Source organism: Diplotaxodon limnothrissa, linkage group LG22 (genome assembly GCF_057381915.1).
Source record: "Diplotaxodon limnothrissa isolate DT_005_m linkage group LG22, D_limnothrissa_male_GT1.1, whole genome shotgun sequence".
NCBI lineage: Eukaryota > Metazoa > Chordata > Actinopteri > Cichliformes > Cichlidae > Diplotaxodon > Diplotaxodon limnothrissa.
In genome coordinates this window covers 13837089-13857781 of record NC_140616.1, presented here as the reverse complement: position 1 = coordinate 13857781, position 20693 = coordinate 13837089, and the positions used below count along the sequence as shown (strand labels likewise).

General features: G+C 42.3%; 2 protein-coding genes across 2 annotated transcripts; both read right to left on the bottom strand.

Annotated features, from left to right (window-relative positions):
• Positions 1-7073: 7073 nt before the first annotated feature.
• On the bottom strand, positions 7074-8119 carry s100s (S100 calcium binding protein S). The gene is made up of 3 exons (XM_085346892.1): positions 7944-8119; positions 7455-7608; positions 7074-7262 (listed from the first exon to the last, which is right to left on the bottom strand). The coding sequence occupies exons 1-3, from the start codon at positions 8117-8119 to the stop codon at positions 7074-7076; spliced, it is 519 nt and encodes a 172-aa protein (XP_085203018.1).
• Positions 8120-14983: 6864 nt separating this feature from the next.
• On the bottom strand, positions 14984-19382 carry s100u (S100 calcium binding protein U). The gene is made up of 3 exons (XM_085346049.1): positions 19212-19382; positions 16523-16655; positions 14984-16192 (listed from the first exon to the last, which is right to left on the bottom strand). The coding sequence occupies exons 2-3, from the start codon at positions 16640-16642 to the stop codon at positions 15671-15673; spliced, it is 642 nt and encodes a 213-aa protein (XP_085202175.1). The 5' UTR covers positions 16643-16655; positions 19212-19382; the 3' UTR covers positions 14984-15670.
• Positions 19383-20693: the final 1311 nt, after the last annotated feature.

Below are 20693 nucleotides of genomic sequence, written 5' to 3'. Positions count from 1 at the left end.
ATATGTGGGAAACAAGTCAGGTTTTAACAGGAAATAAACAATAATACTGTAACCTAACCCTTACGTGATTTTAAGGTGTTATACACAATGAAGACCCTCCCATTTTCTGTACACTTCTTTTGAAAATTACTGTTGAACAGTGATTGTGAAAAAAACAAACAAAAAAATAGGTTAGACTTGGCTTCAGGGGCGGATATACAGGGGGTGGGGCAACTGCCCCCAAGCTGTAGAGCCTTGCCCTCCTTTTATGTCTTTAAAATACTTGTAAAAACTAATTGTCTAAAATTACCCACCTAAAATTGTCTTTGTTTTCTTAGAAGAGATAATGATACAATAAATTGTTTTAAAGTGTTTTTGTTTATATGTTGTTGACTCCATTAACATATATGGGATTTTCACTACTTCAGAAGAGGTATGTGCCACCCTGCCTCAACCTCTCGCCCCTCCTTTGCCCCCCTATGTAAAACTTTGTAGATCCGCCACTGCTTGGCTCCACAATTAGGTCACAAATATCTGCAAGTTGTGCCATTCATGTTTTCTTGTAAGATTGTAAGCAAGAAGAGTCTTTATCACATTTTTATTGGTAAAATAACAGGACATTTAAATAATGGAACATCCACAATACACGTCAACATAAGGAATATTCAAAAAAGATGCAAACAAAGAAAAGAAAAAGAAAGATAAAGATGTAAAACGCCAAGGTTATTCCACTCCATATTATGACCTCCCAAAAAAGATGGGGGAAATATTGTTTTGTTTTTCTGTAAAATTACCATGAAATTACACTTACACAGTATTTTAATTTACTTATAGTATTTTTATATATCTTAGTTTCCTATAAAAACCTGACTTGTTACTCCCTATTTTAGTGTGCCTACCTTTTAAGTATTTGTAGTTAAATATAGTTACATAGTAATTTTAAATAAAAGAAGTGAAATTCCATTTAATTACAGGGCTCCTACAGTAAAAGTGCATGAAAGAAATGCCAGTCTCGTCTCTGTTTAACGTTCCCTTGTTTCTAATGCTGCTATCCCTCAGGTGTAATGCCCTCTGGTGCTAAACGGCAGAAGTGCAAACTGGTGACTATATTATATTCACTGGAGTCTTAATGTGTGTTTCTTCTTGCGTTCTAAATCTAAAATATTTGGCATTGTGTCTTTACTCTTAAATGCTGGAATTCATTCTTGGACCACTTTGATCTACAGCACAGTCTCCTGCTAAGCTGTCAGCTGACAAGAAAATCCTTCCAAAGGTTACATTTGGCTTTATTATACATTTTTTGGAGGTCTGCCATTAACATGTCTCTTCAAAGATGTTATGAGAGTACATTTCAAACAGTAGTAATCTGAGGAGACACACCTGCTATAGATTTCATTCTCTTTTTTTTTATTAGTCTCTTTTGATATATGAAAACCTATTGTGTGAACACTGTAGAGCAGATCATAATAAAAGGTCCTGAATCTCAATGCTGGATATCCCCTGTGAGCCTGTCTCTGATCCCAATAAATCAGCAACATAAACAGCAGAATGTGAGGGTATTTGTGTCAGTGATGAAAGACGGCGAGAGATCAAAGTGTCCCAACATCCTACAGGAGCCGAGTGACTGAATGAGGGCATTTTTGAGCACAATGAATCTTTAAATGTGAGAGATTGATTGTGGTTTTAGCAGTTTGATAATTTACCTGGCGGTTTAGTACTCTGTGCTGCTAATGAGGAGACAGAATAATATTCCAGGTTAAGGGCAAAAGTCCAGTGGGGAGTTCAGGTGAGTATCATGTTAAGAACAAATGGCTGATGTGCCTACAATGAACACCCGGCATGTGCCGTGTGTAGATCTAAGATAAATGCAGTGCTAAAAACAGACAAAGAGGTAGAGTAGTATCATTACAGCCATGTCAAGGACACTTAATGTGAAGGGGGAAAAAACAGGAGCAATTGACACCATCACTCTCTCATTCCCTACTTTTCTTACGTATCATTCGCCCCTCTCCTTTACCTTCTTCACCCAGACAGGGTGAAGAAGACACAGACAGTGTTATTTGAGGTTGTCTCCTTGACTCTCACGGAGGACACCGTCACCGTTCGCCTGTGTGTGATGCCAAGAGTTTGTACTTAAGCTCATTAAGGAGAGCCACAAGTTGGGTTTCATGAGTCCTAATATGGAGATGATTTTCAGCCTTCTCACGCGTGCTGTCACGTCATGGATATTTGTTTGCCGTTACCTGTTTAAGCAGTTCATAGGTGTCGGGTGACTTACGTAGCACTTTTTTTTAAACCTGCTTGGCTACAAATTTTTTTTTTTAATGTTCGCAAAAACCACACAGAGATTACTTAATTAAATAAAATACCGATATTTCAAATTCTGAAATAAATGCAAGAGTATAGAAATAGAGGCTTTATCAACAAAACATACTGAAAGAAACAAAAGTAAAAGATGTCAATCTGCAGAAAAATGATCCCTGTGAGCAATATTATTTTTTTAATCTTTCTGATAAGATTTAGTACAGTGTTTTTAAACTTTGTACCTCAACTTAGTCACATCAGTCTCCATCTTGATCTTCTTAGCTTTAACTCTAAAGTGCTCTTTGTGTGTGCGTGGTCAAGTTGGTGGTTTGTATTACACTTTTAAAGATTATTTCAGAATTTTTATGAGTAAGAATTGTAATTTAAATGGTCATGCAAAAGCATAAAAAATTCCTGAAGTTCAATTAAAAGAAACAAAAAGCACTTCAGAAGTTGAGGTAATGCCCTTTTCACTAACAAAGCCTGCTCTTTATCAATGTAATCCACTTGCTTGCTGACTTCTTTCTGGCAATGTGCTGCACCCATAAGGTCTCCCTGCGGTCTTCTATCAAGATGGATTTCATGAAGCGGAGGAAAGCAGGCCTTCTCAAATTCTACCCAAGAGGGAGGGAGATACACCTGGAAAAGAATGAATCGTCAAATGATATAGACCTGGAGCCACCTATGCTACTGTATACTCGAATGACTAATTTTAGTTTGCTCTCACATCAGTGCCGTCAGGGCTGTCATGCAATCGTTGAGCCCCTCTCAGGCTTGCATGACAGCCTGACATGATCGCTTCAGGATTCACTGCCTGATGGACAGGGTGGCTTGACATCTGGGTGTCGCTTGACCTGCTCTGTTGGTAACCGAAGTGTTCCTGCAGGTCCTTATCAGATGCTTCAGGCTCTGTGCCAGTGACATGGCCTGGCTTTGTAATGCTCGTCTCCTCTCCTCACACAGGATGCACCTGCCATGCAGAGACTGTTGTCTTTAAGTTTAAATCAGCTCACCTCACGAGGTCAAGCGTGCTCTTAGACACTGTTTGCAGGATGTCTCCGCACTGTTGTTCATCCCCGTGTGGTTGAAAAGGTCATTTGACTGAGAATTAAGTAACTGCTCTGAAGCATAACTCATGCAGCATGTCTGTCTCACCCTGATTCAAAGCTGATAAACCTCAGCTACAAGCCTACAATTCACCGGACAAACCCAGGACTGCTCTCAATATACATATAAGACAGAATTGCAGAGTTAGGAAAAGTACTTTTTATGTGATGCATGCTTTTCTCCTAAGACTTTTACACTTTAGTAGTACACTGCTCAAAAAATTAAAGAAAAACTTTAAAAAGACAAATCCCAGTAGGAAAAAAATGCTGGATATCTATAGTGACATGGACTCAATAATGGGTTAGGAGTGAAAGGATGCCCTGTCGTTTGATGGAAATGATAATTATCAACGTACAGAGGCCTGAATTCAAAGACACCAGGAAAATCAAATTAAAAATGATGCAGGCTAGTACATTTTGCTGAAATTTTATTGCTTTTATGAATGGCTGACAATGATGCATGCTACCAGTGACAGAACAGATGGTTTCCTGGGGAAGTTCCTGGACAGTCTGAGGTGCAACCTGGTGGAATTGAATGGACCGAGACACAACGTCCCAGAGCTGTTCTAGTGGATTTAGGTTAGGTGAATGTGGCGGGCAGTTAATGGTATCAATTCCTTTATCCTTTAAGAACTGCCTGCATGCTCTCCCACATGAGGCATTGTTGTACACCAGGAGGAACCCAGGACCCACTGCACCAGTGTAGTATCTGACGGTGTGTTCAAGGGTTTCATCCTGATACCTAATGGCAGGTCTGTGTGTCTTTCCATGAATATGCCTCCCCAGACCATCACTGACCTACCACCAAACTGGTCATGCTGAACAATCTTATAGGCAGACCCTTTCCTGTCTGTCACATGTGCTCATAGCGAACCTGCTCTCACCAGTGAAAAGTACAGGGTGCCAGTGGTTGAAGCACCAATTCTGGTATTCAATGGCAAATTCCGATCAGCTCCACTAGAGGACATCGGGCCTGAGGCAAAGTCTGTTTCTGAGTGTTTGAGCAGAGACATTCACACCAGTGGCCTGTTGGAAGTCATTTTGTAGCTCATCCTGTTCTTCTTTGCAGAAAGGACCAGATACCAGTCTTGGTGATGGATTAAGGACCTTCTACAACCCTGTCCAGCTCTCCTAGTGTAACTGCCTATCTCCTGGAATCTCCTTCCTCCTCTTGAGACTTTGGTGGGAGATGCAGCAAACCTTCTGGAAATAGCACTTATTGATGTTCCATGTTGGGGGACTTGGATTTTCACTTCATGACTCTGACCCTAGTCAAATGCAAAAAAGTGAAAAACAGTCGGAAAAGACGAGCATGGAAAAAAATGTCAGCGGCCTGTTTTGAAGGTTGTGTCGTTGTTGCCACTCCAGCACACTTGGTGTTAATTTTATTAACACCAAAGCAGCTAAACCTTTGGCACTTTTACCCAAGTAAAATATATGGCGTGTGCCCTCCATGTGTGTTGCAGATTGACTTGACTTGGTATCTCAGACTTGTACAGAAAGGCAAGCAGAGCTGACAAACCAGTTTGCTTCACTAGATTCAGGTGACAAACAAATCAAACTAAATTCCATTTCAGGATTTTGCCTGTTTTTCACATGTGAATTGTGGCTTTCCTGCATCTTGTTGCTCTCACCCTCAACATCTTTATCTTTCTACCCTTCCTAGCTGAAGGAGTTTTAGAGTTTTTTTATTTGAAGTGACTATAAACATTTACAGGCAGTTTCCCTGACACTGAATAACCCAATTGCTCAAAGCAAAAAAGGAAGAATTCAGTGAAGATCTTCACTAAAAACAGTTTCTAGTCTAAGACAGTTAGACAGCTGGGAAGCCAAGCCTTGAAATGTGCAGCATAGAGGGAAAATATTACTAGAATTACAAATTTTATTCTGCAGAATTAGGTCCACTGTTATGATCTGTATATTTTTTTCCCCCCCTTGACTGCTAGATCCGTGTGTGTGTTGTACTTTTCTCTTATTTACTTTCCTCACTGCAAGTCGTTGAAACTAATCATTGCTCTGGAATGAAACAAGAAAAGCAGTAAACAAGACCGTTAACAGCCATAAAAGATCGTTTGCTTTGCCTCGGGCCAAAACAGGGTTAACATTTACACGCGTTGTTTTGAAATCATTACCTGTCTGCGGGCTGCGCACCTCGAGCTCAAATATTCAAACCGACCAACCAGAGGACACCTCTGGAAAACACAGAGGGCAGAGGAATGAAAGCGGATCGCTTAAGCCACGCCCGCTGACGCACTGCTGACCTGGAATCAGTTTCTTAATATTGCTGAAGGTAAGAAGAGCAGGTAGTTAAGCTCATCAGTGTCCAAGCACAATTACACCTCCAAGTGAAATCCCTCAGTGGTTTGAAAGGAGAGGATCTAATGTAATTCATCTGCTTTGTGTTCCCTCTCCAGCCATATTTTAAAAGTGACGAGCAGCTACAAAAGCCAATGAGGTGGAAGAGGACGTGTTGATTTACTGATCTATGTGTGCGTGCGTGAGAGAGGGACAGTTAGTGTGCTCACAGTCACAGCAGCTTGAGCATTCCTCTGTGATTATACCACCACTTTCCAACTTACATACTTGACTGATGTATTTCATAAATTGGATCCATTCTCTGGCTTTGCTGTCCCTCTTTTCATTTACACACACACACACACACACACACACACACACACACACACACACACACAGGCATATGCACAAAAGCACTCATTATTTTGCCTCACACTCGCTCTTTTTCTTTCTCTCCTCCCTCTGTCTTCCTCTTTTGAAGAAGTTTTCTTTGCACTTCCAAGTCAAACATCTGGGTCAGCTTATATCTAGTGGAACAAGACTTGCAGGATATTGTTGGCAGGATGTGTGAGCCAGAGCAGTTTACTCTGTGGGAATCCCCAATATACAGATACACACAGACATGCATAAACACACACACACAGACAAGCAGTACTCACAAAATGTCAGTGCTTACACTCAACCACAGCCTCACAGTTTGCTGATATTCAACTCGACTTCCAGCTGCCACACGTGTGTGACAAATTATAGATTTGTACTTCTGCATTGTAAGAGTCCGCTTATATTTTCAAGTACGTGACACTGCAAACACCACGCTTAATATTTGGTTAAATGCCACGTTTAATATTTTGAAAAGATTACAAAAGCAAAAGAGAGGGGACAAATCATAAATATTTTCAAGACTGAGTACAATCTGGTATAATCTGTAACTTATTCTGTGACTAAATATATGTTGTCAAGTTATTCACGTGCAAGACATTCTCAAACATCCCCAAACTTCCTGTCTTTCCCGTGCCTTACTAAACCTAAGTGACTGCTGAATCTGAGTTAGAAGAAGCTGAAATTAACCCTGTCGTGTATATAAAACTAGCCACTGCTCTGAGAACAGTGCAACTAGCTCCGGATAAGCTGTGGTATGAGAAACAGTTGCAGAAGGAAAAACACTACTCCTCCTGAATGCTCTGTGTTCTGTGAAACCATAAACTAAAGCGCTGGACCTCTTCCCTCGTGTGTAGCTGTAGTGTTTACATATTGCATAAGATTTAAAAAAAAAGAGAAGCCATTGCACTTCTGTCCTCTATCTCCTCTGCTGATTTACAGTTCTTTTACGCCCTCTCCATCTCACTTTTCTCGCCCCCCCCCCCCCCCCCCCCCTTCTTTTGCAGTGTTTCAATCTTTCTTCTGCGCTGACTCGCCGTCTTTGGGTTTGTCGTCTGTTTTGAACTCCAGGAAGAAGTCGTTGCAGGCGACTGTGAGGGCGCCCATCAGAATGATGAACTCGGTGAAGTCCACCTCCCCGTCGTTGTTGGCGTCCAAGTCGTTCATCACCTTCTCAACTGCTTCATTATCTTTGGAGCTCTGTCAGTGTGGAACAGAGAGAGAGACAGGCTTAAGAATGTGTTAGGTGTCATGCACGTGCATCTGTGGGCATATATAACTGCACAGGCTTGTTTGTTCTTGTGCGTCTGAGGAGATGAGCCAATATCTTTACTTGCATCATGCATATTTGTAAACTGTATTAGTGTGTTAGTGTGCAAACCACATAATTACCCCTAAATAACTCCCCAGCTCCTCTAGTAGCAGCTCCTTCAGTTCGCCCCGGCTCAGAGTGTACTTGTCGCCTTCCTTCCCCGAATACTTGTGGAAGGTCTTTATGAGCATCTGCATGGCACTCTCCAGGTTGGAACTGGGCTCCTTGGACATGCTGGAAGGGGGATTCAAGTAAAGAGGTCAGACTCTGCCACATAATGCCCGCTCCAGCCCTAGCTGCATGTGCGGTCACATAGCAGTCAAGGGTGAAGCCACCTCCATAAGAGTGATAGTTGATGGATGGATAGATAGAAGGAAGCAAAGCAAAGCAGAGAGGTTTTTCCCTATTTCTAAGCATTGGGTTTAATAATGCTCTGCATGCATTGCAGAGTCTACTAAGGTCACTGTATGTGTGTGTGTGCAACCTTAGTAGGTTTTACGTTTCAGAGATGTGGATGAAAAGATGCAGGACAGCTTTGGGAAAGCTTTTTTTTGAACAATCTTACACACATTGTGTCCGGCATCGTGGAGCTTCTTGTGCTGGACTCGTGGAGAGACTGTGCACACACAGACACAGATAAGTCACTGTCAATGAAGCATGAGTGTGAAGGGTTTTCCAAAAACACAAACCCCAAAAACAACAACAACAACAACAACAACAACAACAAAAAAAGCACACGCTTCATTGTTCTTTGATCCTTGGGTTATCGGTGTTGTAAGCTGAATTGGTAATGCATGTACCAATTAACTCCACGGCATCAGCAATGAATGGTTTCGATGTAAACCACATCTCTCTATATGCTGATCGTGTAACAAGTCTTATCATTCAAATGGAAACCACAAGTGAAACATAACACTTGCCTGGTAACGACATTTAGAAACTAAGGGGGCAAGTAACCTGAGTTGCCAGCATATACACTAACTAGTGCATACAGATGAGGGACTTCAATTCCACTCTTGCCAAGATGCATTCAGCTTTTGGCCCAAAGTTTAAAGTTCAGGGACCTATTAACTGGAAAACAGTGTGCAGAGCTGTGCTGATGCTAATCCTTACCACACGTAACACCAAAGGGCACAATCAGTCTGCCATGCTCCCCTGTGCATGATTTATTAATTATCATCTCTGACATAAGGAGACAGGGATGTTAATGTCAGTCACCGGTTATTGCCTCTCGTCATGCTGCAGAGCATTGTACCAGAGAGGTCAGAGCTGCAGGCAGCACAGACAAAAGATGAGGCCAGTGGACACCAAAGCTGACTCACTGGGAAATCTATAGGGGTCACTGTCTCACTGACTGGCACAATACAAAAGGAAGCCATGGAGATGGAAATGCTATCAGTGACACAGTGAGTATAGTAATAATGCATATGTATGAAGTTATCTTAACGATGAAGCAATATCCGTATCGAGTGATGCATGGCGTTAAATATCTTGAGTTTAAAAAAAAGAAGATAATCAGCTTAATGGAACAAGACATGCTGAGACTAAAAGATTTGGTATGTCCAGTATGTTCAGTATATTATCTTTCCTACCAGTGCTCTGCTGCTCTGCCACAAATCCCTACTGGCTTCGCTTGTTTCCATATTTCACTGATGTGCAAATTTCCTGTCATGCTCCTCTCAAAGCTTGCACATCAGTGGAAAGCCAGCAGTGCTTTGTCCAGACAAAAAAAATCACCAACTGACTCACGCAGTTTGTTTTCCAAGTCTGCTGCTGAGTGCCCACTATCCGTTCTGCACTAACGGCATTTGAGTATTTACTTCGGCTGTGCAGCTGCTAAAACACTTTACAAAGAAACTTTCATCGGATACAGAGGAGAAAGTCCAAAATCCAAGCTATCCGTCTTACCTGAGTACTGATGGAGGGCCTCCTTTGTCTTTGATGCAGGTGACAGAGCCAAGGCGGAGATGGATGGGGAGAGAGTTTGCCAGTGGCTTAAATATCACCTGTACCTCTCCCTCCTCCTCCTTAAACCCCCCCCCCCCCCCACCCAACCCCCAACTCCTTCACCCACTTACGTATACTACTTCAGTTTCCTTTACATCTATCTCTCTCTGCGCAGGTGTTCAGCTCCCCTCCTTTCTTCATCACATATGCATACAGTCATGAAAAGGAATTTATGTAAAAACAGCCTCAGATGAACAGCGTGTGATATATTACACTGTAATATATTTAAGACTAAATCAAAATGCAGAGGCAGTGTGTAAAAAATTAAGTACACCCTATGATTCATTAGCTTATATAACCTGCCTTTAGCAGCAATAACTTGAAGCACTCGTTTTCTTTATAACTTTATCAGAGGAATTTTTCTTCTTTTTTTTTTTTTTTTTTTTTTTTTTAAATGACATCAGAAACAGCAGTATGCGACATTACGTGATGGCAGAGCTTCAGTTCATCCTTTGTCATTTTTTTTTTTTTTTTTTTTTTTTTTTTTTATAATAAATAGGACAGGGGGAATGAATGAGAGAGAGAGGGGGAGAGAAAGAAAGAAAACCCAAGGGGAGAAGAGACGGTGAGAAGGGGGGGGAAGAGAGACAAAAAAAAAACAAAAAAAAAAAAACTCCTGGGTCACCTGTATGGAGAAAAAAAAAACAAACAAACAAACAAACAAACAGAGGAGACAGCAAACAACAAAGAGCAACATAATAATAGAGAAAACAAAGCACCATCACAATAAACTAGCTAGTCATAGATATCAGTATTTACTAAGTAATAAACGATATTGTGCAGCACGCAAGATAGACAGCGCACAGTGTGCTTTGAGGCAGCAGCCAAGAAAGCTTTAGTCCGCGTCTGTGAATACCCATGTGTGCATACCTGTGTGGATCAGCATGCTTGCATTCCAAAGGTTTCTCCATGTAATGATCTGCTAGGGAGTGTGGGGGGGCCACAGCCCCGTCCTCCAGGGTGTGAAGCGGGTATGGAGGAGATCAAAACTCCAGACATCCAGAGGCCCCCAGAACACAAGAGACCATGGAAGACCAACAGAGGGGCAGCCGCGCCACTGTTCCAGTAAGAGCTGAGGAGAGTCCCAGATGAGGGCTCACTCAGCAGCCGCGGAGCAGAAGCCAGGGGGGGTTGCAGTGACGCGCCCGTGAGCTCCGCCGGCCCCCAGCTGCGCCTGAGTGACCGAGCCCTAGGCCGAGAGGCCGGGGGCACCCCACCTCCAAAGGGGCCCGAGCGAGCCCCAGGCCCCAGGCCCCGACAAGCGGCCGCCAAGGAGTGAGCCGGTGTGTACCTGGACGCCCACCCCCAGACACAAAGAACCACCAACACACCGACACCTGAGGGAGTCCGCCACCGGCAGGGGAAGTGGTGGTGGGTGGAGATAGGCCTCCAAACCTTGGAGGGCCTGAGGTGTCCCCAGAGAGGTGGCGTCTGATACCCAACCTGACATATAGACACAGACATACAGGCACACACAGACACAAACATCCATTCCCACCCTCATGCTCTCATAGCACTCACTCCACACTCAACCAACGTGGAGACAGACATAAAGAGACGCTGTACACACAATCACACTCCCCAAGCGTACTCTACAAACCGGGTCTAGGTACCCTTGCCCCTGGAGGGGGGAATTGCACCCAGACCCAGGTGGTGTTACCCTTTTCCCTGCGGTGGGGAGAGGCAGACCACCCCGACTCCGCAGCAGCAGGGAGGCCCCACACCCCAGACCGCAGTCGGACGGCCAACTCCTCCTACTAGCCCTCCCGCTCCAGCAGGCCGCAGAGAATGGGGGTGGGAGAAGAAGGAATGAAAGCGGAATTTTTCTTCTTGTCAGCGTTGCTTCAGTTCATTGAGGTTTGCCAGCACTCATTTACACACGGCTCTTTTAAGGTCCTGCCACAACATTTCAATCAGTTTGAGGTTGGGACTTTGATCTGTCCATTGCAGAATCTTCATTCTTTTCTTTTCAGCCATTCTGTTGTAGATTTGCTGCTGTGCTTGTTGAATGACCCAGTTTGGGTTAAGCTTTTGCCGTCAGACAGATGGCCTCACATTTCACTCTAGTGTTCATGTTCATGGTGAAATTAATGACTGCAAGTTGCCCAGGTCCTGCACCTGCCAAACAAGCCTAAATCATCACCCCTCCACCACCGTGCAGGAGAGTTGATATGAGGTGTGCTTCATGGCTAAACATCTCCATTTTGGTCTCGTCTGTCCAAGGCTGTTTCGGAAGCCTTGGGATTTGTTCAGATGCAATTTTGCAAATCTAAGCTCTGCTGCAATGTTCATTTTAAAAGTTTTTTCTTGGAACCTCTTCCAAAACACCACGCTTTTTTTTAGTCTTTTCTAATTTCTAACATTTAACATGCTAACTGAAACCTGTAGAGTCTCCAGTGCAGCTCTTGGGTGTTTTGCAGAGTCTCTAAGCGTTGCATGGTCTGTCCTTTGGGTGAATTTGCTGGGCTGCCCATTCCTGGAACAATTGACAACTGTCTTTCCACCTATCTTTCTCACAGTAGAATGATGGACAAAAACCTGTTTGGGAATGGCAAAGTACCGCCTTCTGAGATTGAAGGGCAGCAACAAATGCTTCTTTAAGATCATTGCTCATGTCTTTCCTGCCAACACTTTCCTTCTTAATTTCTTTGGAAGCAGTAAGGGTGTATTTAGTTTTTCTCACTGATTCTGCATTTTGGCTTAATTTCTTTTGAATAAATGATGAAACTGTGTAATCTGTCATGTGCTGCTTTTCATCTGAGGTTGTATTAGAATACTTTTACTGACCACTACCATTAAATGATAGAAAAAGGATAGATAGATTTTTAGCTCATGTTACCCTTTAACTATTCAACAGAATTTCAGCTTCTTGTACTTTATGGATCTTCATCCAAATTGTGCTCAATCTCATGGCCACACTTGTGAAAAACACCCATGCAGTGATGTATTTACTTTCTTTACTTCACAGATTATGTTAACCTGTAAGTTGTGGTGCATCATCAGTCAGATGAGCTTCTACGTCACTGACTTTCAGGTATTTTACATCCTGATTTGTAAAAACCTTAACACCAACACCAGGATTTTTAATTGAACAATCTACAAAAACTTGTTATTGTCACAGTTTATTCAATGTTAGCCATTACACTTTACATAAAATTATCCAAAACGATACAGCGTTACATATGAAGTTAAAAAATCAGCATAATAAAGTTTACTGTACAGGTCAGTGGACCTGAATAAGTCCAACTGCTGTACTTGGCAGGACTGCATTAATGCACAGTGATAAAAGCCTGCACAGTTCCCTGGGAACGGCCCCGTAATCACAAACATTATGACTCACACGTTCGTACACTCGTACGTGTATCACTTTGGAGATTCTTAACGCATGCTGTTATCTTCATCTTCTGTATCTCAGAATGAAAGAGATTCATTGTGTCGCAATGAAAACACGACGGCAAACAATCCCCACTGCAAATCTGCTGTGCTCAGTTCCAGCATGTTTTTAATCTACATGAGTTAAAGCTGGGTGGGGTTTGCACTAAGGGACAGAATAATAACACTGCCATTGCAAACAGTTTAAGCTCTCTGAAAGAGGCTGCAGCTCTCATAGGTCATCATCGCAGAGATTCAAATATTACCTTTGTTAGATGATGTGCAACCCAGGTATGCTCACTTCAAAAACACGGCATCTGCTGTTAGTGCAAGTTAAACAGGAAGCTGACTACAGCAATTTAAGAGATCATGGTTCTATTAGTCATAGGAAGTACCAGAATGTATTTGCAGTATAAAAATTATACGTATTTTATTAAAAGAAATCATAACGTAGTGTAAAAAGCCCCGATTGTTCAGTAAGTGTGTTAATAATAACTGCGGCGGGAAACGTAGCATACTGTGAGTATAAAGTCTGAGCAGAGTGTGTAAATGAGGTTATTTACAATGGGAGCGTCGCAGTGAGCCATGGCGGTCACATGACTCAAGGCTTATTTATCTTGCCCGTGTTGCTGTTGAGCGGTTTGCGGTGCCAGGTGCTCTAACAGTACATAAGGTACACATTTGGTCCGCTGCCCAAAATGTGTGTGCCTGAAGCACTTTGCAGCTGGTCTCACAGACCTGCAACACAGCAGGCCTGCAACACAAACCTTTTTGTTTTCATGGGTGCATTATTGATGATGAAACAATTTGCAAATCATTAAATTGTAATTAACAAATTGCATATAATGTGACAAAGAAGTACACTTTCAAGTTTATCTCCATAGTGGTCCAGATAAGAGTTATGTATAGGCTTAATAGTTAATTATAAAGAGGCCATGTAGAACTTAAATAATGGCCACAATAATGGTAATAAAATGGTAATACGTTTCCAAAAGCATGCAACATCTCATTATTAGCCTTTTGCAGAAGCTCACACATTGATGGCTCAGTATTCTTTTTTTCTTCTTCTTTTTTTTTTTTGCTTAAAAAAAAAAAAAGGCACAACCTCTGACAATGATACCTTTGACACTACCACCTCATCTGATAGGCAGGTTCACTGGAGCCCGGGATTACTTTCATGTAATTGTTTGTGTCCCAGGGTGCGTTACCCATCAAATGCCTAATCCAGTAGTTTCCCAATGCCTAATGCCCAAGGATCCAGTTGCAGGTCAAACGGGGTCTTTAAACAGAATGAGAGTGTGACTGACAGACAAACACACAGGGATGAACAAACGGTGCCTAAACCAGCAAAAAAACAACAACCCCAAAACAAAACAAAACAAAGAAACAAAAAAAAAAACCCCACCCACGACGATGAACAACTATAAGGAAAGCCTCCAAAACAGAGGTCAAGTCACTCCTCCTCTGTCCTGTGCTGCCAGTGATCACTCCTGATAATGAACCACCCAACACCTAAGGGTTAAATAGGCAGGACTTGCTGTCTCAAATACACATAATACAGGCACTAATTTTTAAAAAGTGACACCTGTTAAGGCTGCTTGACTTCTTGGCTTTTAGTTATCATGTTCTTCTCTTCAACTTAGGTTACAAGAGCATCTTTTCTGACCTGCCCCTCTAGTGACCAGCCCACTCATATGAGGCTCATCTGGGCTCCCCTTTGGCCACTTAATGGCCCTTTTGTGTGGATTCCAACCCTGAACCTTAATTATTTAGCCAAAGGTCACACCTGATCTTCCAGTTCCTAATTTATGGCAGACTAAAAGTGACGAGAATACGCTGCAGACACCAGATGAAGTTAACTTTTGCAGCACAGTGAGCCCGTGAAGCAGACTTGAAAGAGAAAGAAGAAGAAGGAGGTTTAAAGGAGGCCAATACCACAGTTAAGACAAGCTGAAGTAATGCAAAGCATCAGCAAAACACTTCTGTTTATTGTCATGCTCAATCAGAAATATAGCACGAGAATGTTAGTAAAAATGTACTGTCAGATTTTCATGCACCTAATGCAGGAACACTTTGACACATTCAGAAATACACTTTAAAGAGTTGGAAGAGAGGAAAAAAAGCACCCTAGGGTCTGTATGGAAAATCAATTATAGTTAAAGAGGAAAACAGCTACCCTCTTTTAGCACTAAATAACAGATATGATCAATGTATTTTGTTCTAAAAAGGTGCGAACAACTTATTAAACAAAAAAGTTGTTGTAAAATGTTATTTCTTATCTTTAGGGATGCTGGCAGATGTTTCGTGTTGTTATTTTTAGCCAAATCAAAGCTATCTAATGTATAGGAATTTTTGGCTATTAATCTCAAAAGCATATTTCCTAAAATGTCAAACTATTCCTTTAAGATGTAATTTACTTCTGTTTTATCAAGGACCCAAAGGACTGCATGGCACAACTGTGCAGGAAGCACAGGTTTGGGTTTAAGCTAAAGGTCTTGTTGGCAGTGGTGCGTTGGTCACGTGTGCAGCAAGGTTTTCACAGGGACACGGCATGCACGGGATAGCGTACGTCTGCATGCTATCATAGTATATTATCATAATGAGGTAAATGTGCTATATAGTGGGATGCACATGCTGTACATAAGAACATAGTGGTAACTAGTAGTACAAAGCAATAAACTGACAGTTATTATCTTATAAAAAGGAATATCTTGTTATTTTTTTAGAGCTGGTCTTGTAGTGTTTTAACTTTTCCCAATATTGCTTTATTTCAAAGTTCTGTGTTTGAAACATAAAAAAAAATCATTAGTGGCTTTTCGATTTGTTTTAACATTGATAAGGCTGTGCTTTGTGTAGTGTTTTGAATGTGTGTAGTGTGATTTCTTTTCTTTTTTTGTTGTGAAGGATGAATTGTCCCCTATGAGGTCGCCTCCTCTGTCTTCTTTTCCACATCTTCCTTCACAGCAGCGGGGAGCTTGTCTGCAGTTTCCCCCACCTTTACCGTTTCCTCCACGTTTTCCTCCGCTTTTACAGCCGCTTCTCCTGCTTTTGCAGCTGTGGCAGACACAGCTGCTTCCTTTGCTGCCTCCGGCTGCGTCTGCCCCTCTGCCTTTGCTTCTACCTTTACTTCTGCCTTTGCGTCTGCATTTGCTTCTACCTTCACTTCAGCACTTGCTGCTGGCTTTGCCTCTTCGTTCGCCTCGGGCTTCGCTTCCTCGTTCGCGTTGGGCTTCTGAGCGTCCTTGTTGGGGACGCTTTGTGCCACTTGTGCAGATGCAGAATTCTGTGCAGGTTCCTCTTTGGCGAGCGAACGTTGCTCACTCAGCGAGCAGGCCACATAGCCGACTAGCTTCATGAACTCCTCAAAGCCAACCTTGCCATCTTGGTCGCTATCCAGCCCCTTACCCATGTTGTCTATCGCTTCTTTGCTGTCTGTGTCCTGAATAGTAGGCACATACAATCATGATGATTAGTAACTCTACCTCACCTCTTACTGGTCATATCACCGTACAAGATTAGTAAATGGCCCTCTATCAGTAGCTCCGTTTACATTATAATGTTGATCCGTGTCATTTCATCATACCGGATCACTTTTCCCATGTACTGGCTGTATATTACAGCAACATTTGTTCACAGTTAACATTTCAAAAATCTGGACAGGTTAAGGCTGGCCAGGGCTAACACAACACCATTGTCTGCTTTTGTGGAAGATGATTACATAATCCAAATATAAGCAACAATTCTGAGATTTCAACAAAGATTTCCTAACCGTGAGGATGTTTCCCAGCTGGGATGAGACAAGGTTTTGGAATTCTTTCTTCCCTAGACTCTCCCTTCCTTTGGACGACTTCAGGAAGACCTTCACCATGGTCTGAATGGCACTCTCCATGACTTCTCTCTCTCTACAAAAGGGAGAGATAAAAACAATGATCATAGATAGATAGATACTTAGATGGTTATAATCACTGTTGCGTGCTGTTTGAGGGAAGTTGCATGGAGACAGTGTGGTTCAAGTGTGTTGCAGTAACAGGCACATGCAGTGGAAAATGAAACAGAGGATCTCCTCATTTCCATGCGCGTCCTTTTGTTTCAGGTGTTGAGCCTTGAGTTCCAATAAGGGAGGGATGGTGACGTGAGATAAGTGGAGAGGGTGAGAGGGAGTCTGATTGAGAGACAAGCTGTAACACACAATGGAAGTTCTGATCTTTGATAGGTCATCTGATCTACTGAAGCTACCGAGGGGACTGGGCTTCAGATTACCTAAGGGATTACCTAGTCCCTGTTTGCGCTTCTCTCCCGCTCCCCCTCTCCCTCATTCTGTCTTGATTTTGCTACCTTGCCAGCTGTACTTGCCTCTCTCTTACCTGCTACTGTCTCTTTCTTGTTTTCACTCTGTTACCCCCTTTCACGCTACCAAATGGGACAATTAGGCCTGCTGTGGATTATCACTCTTTCATTACACATCAGCAGCCAATTCCTATACATTAAAACCTTTGCAGATGTTTGGAGTCTGACAGAGAGACTATCAGGACCTTAGATCTTTACAAACTCGTTCATATAGTCTACAGGCATTTCCCCAAGTTTAACATGCCAATAGGTGACACATGTTCGCAGAAATTCCATTCATCGCTGCCTGTTGAAATCACTTAAGACAGGAATTTACAGGCCAGTTCCGAGTTAGTCTGCCCCAACGCAGAGAGAAGATATGTTTAAGGCAAACATATTGCATGTCAACTTCAGAATTCAAATGTAGCAGCGCAAAGTACAAAACAGAAACAAACTGTTCTTTGTTTCAACAAGGAAGCTGTCATGCAGAAAATTAACATCATTAGTTACTAAAGTCTGTGCACTTTACAACACCCACCTGAAGTTTATGGTGCTAGTGTTAGTTTCAGCATATGTTAATTAGCAGCAGGCTTTGACACCATAGAGTGTTTTAAATCTAACACTTGCAGCTGACCTACTGCTCTGTATCTGTCTGACCTTGTTGTGCCACAACAGAGCGCACAATATAACCACACGTTTGCATGCAGGCGAGTGAGCACATCTCTGATCGTCAAAACAGCTGTCACTGAACAATAGTGGCCTAATAAAGTTACAGACAAGCGTGTGTGTGTGTGCGTAAGTATTTTCAAGGAAAGTTAGTTTCACCAGTTTTAAACTGCCCAGCTATGGATGAAGAAATCGACTGTTAATTTCTTGTTATGCTAAAACAAACAAACTCGGGCCTTTTAGGAACTTTAGGGGACTTCTTCCTCCGCTGGTGACACACCCTCCACAGCCTGAATGCACAAGAGCCTTAACTGCGTCCTACTCAAAATACATTTCTTCTATTTACAGCCTGACATTTCTTTCATTTCTCACATTCATTGTTCACCTACGACCTGCCGTAAGTCAGTATTGCTTGAATAGCTTCTAAAAGCGCGCACGATTTTAAACAAATATCCCACGTCAGAGCTTCACCTTGTTGGACTCGGGAGAGAAGGCACATTAATCCCCGCTATTTGCCTTAAAGGCCCCAAAACTACTGCGCAAATAATTAAATATGCAGGCCTACAACCAGAGGTTTCCCATTTCCCTCCAGAGCCCAGAGAGGATTGAGTATTGCGTTTCCAAACGGGCGAATGTGATACGGTAGGTGCGCAGAGTAATGACAATACTACCGCTAGTGTGGCATTAAATATTGAGAGAGGAACAAGTTAGGTTGTGGCTGTAAAATACAGCGCGCAGTCATTGTCTTTCTTCCAAGTTTGCAAATACAGAAAACTCAGACAATGTTGAATCCACATCGTCCACAAGCATGACGCTTTTTTCCAGGACTCATCCCAAATACCACAAGTAGACTAGTTTTAAATGTTTAAGCCAAAACAAATAAAATTGTCACAAGTGACAGACACAGCTATACAAAACTCCACTCAGCAAGACAAACTGCCGCCTTCACGGGCCTCTCGATTAAAAGCATATTGTGCGCAAAGGTGTAAAAACCGGCACCAAAAATCGCTCAAAAATGCATTTTTACGCGCGACCCGGATGCCTGGTTGATGTGTCACGTTAAAGCCCAATACTGTCACTCAGAGTTACTTTAATTTTTTGTACCGTTTGGCATTTGGCAAAATGGTCGGCATCTGCCTTAATCATATCAAATATATTTTCCAAGAAAAGGAGCTCATGCTTCAACCCCACACAGTTTGTAAAAGCTAAAATGTAAACGCACATGAAAGCAAAACAGCCACTAACTATAATGATTTACTTTTTTTTTTTATGGAAGTGCAACGTGAACTCAAAACTTCGGTAGAGTCGAGTCATTGAAACCGTCCCGCAGTCAGACAGCGGCCAAATTTCATGGGATGGCTCTTGCGAGAGTTTATCGAAACGTGGCAAAAAAACCCGATGAGCAAATAAGCTGCATACACGGAGGAGATCACTAAAATAAGCCAAAAAATACCCTTTTAACTCACCGTTTACAGCCTGCGGGACAAGAGAAGTATACAAATGTGCGCAAATTTGAGTTTCTGCCCTCTTCTCCACCTTTCTACGCTGCTTTGCGCCCAGAGAACTTGCCAAACTAGTAGGACTGCAGAATCTCTTCCGTGATTTAGGTTTTTTTTTTTCTGTCCTTAAAACTTTTCCCCCTTCACAAGTCAGAGGGCGTGTACCTGGAAGAGAGAGAGAGCGGAGAATTGGGAATGTGCAAGAGCGCGACCCCAACTTTCGTGAAAAGGGAGTGAAAGTGTATCAAAACACTTATACTCGGTTTTTATTGGAATTATCTTTGGCTCTCGAGCCAGCTGTTTCACGTCATGTGTGATTTGTTCAGTTTCACGCCAACTAGGCAGGCTTGTGGCTTGGAGCGGCTTCATCTGCTGGGACGAGGAGACAGGGCGGGTGGGATTACTTCATCTGCACACAGCTCAGGCGTTTCCCAAAGTATTTCACTCACTAAAAGTAAAGAAAAAGCATAGCGATACCCCAGAATCTTGCAAAATTTTGCGGGAGGATGTGTCTTAAGTAAAACAGACACACATCTGTACGTCTCCCAGATAGCAAGTAAACATTGAAACAATGAATAACACACAAATTGGCACAATTTTACGCACCCACTTTCTTTGACGGAAATAAAAATGTAATAAATAAATAAATACTTTTTAACTCTTTTAAACTAACAGAATAGGATAAAACTTATATTAGGCTGAAAATAATGGCCTGTCTCTTTTTCCTGCTGACACTTTGGAAATGTGAGGGTGAGGCGAAGGACTCTACTGAACATACTGCAGGAAAGCTAATGTGGGTGGCAAATATGGCTGAAGAGGTAAAGCAGTCTTTCCAGATCCCCGAAAGAGCTTTTGAGACTTTGAAATTTTGAATTTATGCCACAGATTATCTCTTACTAAATATCCCCCGCTCTGTGCTGATAAGTTCTAAAGAAGCCTTCACATTAATGCTATCTGGTAACGCTCTGGACTTCAAACCAAAGGGAGTTGGTCATACAGACAATTCATTTGTGTGTTCCAACTTCATTTTGTCTATCACTTTGGAGTTGATGACTCATTGCATCATTCCTCCCACACTGGCACCTCAATCTGTGTAACTTGGATACAAAGGTCACATTTATTAATCAGTTAAAGATCATTGTTCTCCAAATCAGTTAGCATAACCTCCTTGTGTCTCTCTGGCAAAATTAAAACAGGCCTATAGGCTATAAAACAGCTGGGGAGCTCGCCAACACACATAACTCTGTCTAGACATTGGAATTAATACAAAGTGACCGTAACACTAAGAACTGCCAGCTGAAGAGGCACATTGCAATTAAACTGCACAAGCAAAATATAATAGAATGATTTTGCAGACTACTGAGGCCACACTGATGGACAGCAAAGGCTAAGCTATGCTTTTACATCATCCCTGCTTAATGCTTGGACAAGCAGCTTTGTACAGGTATT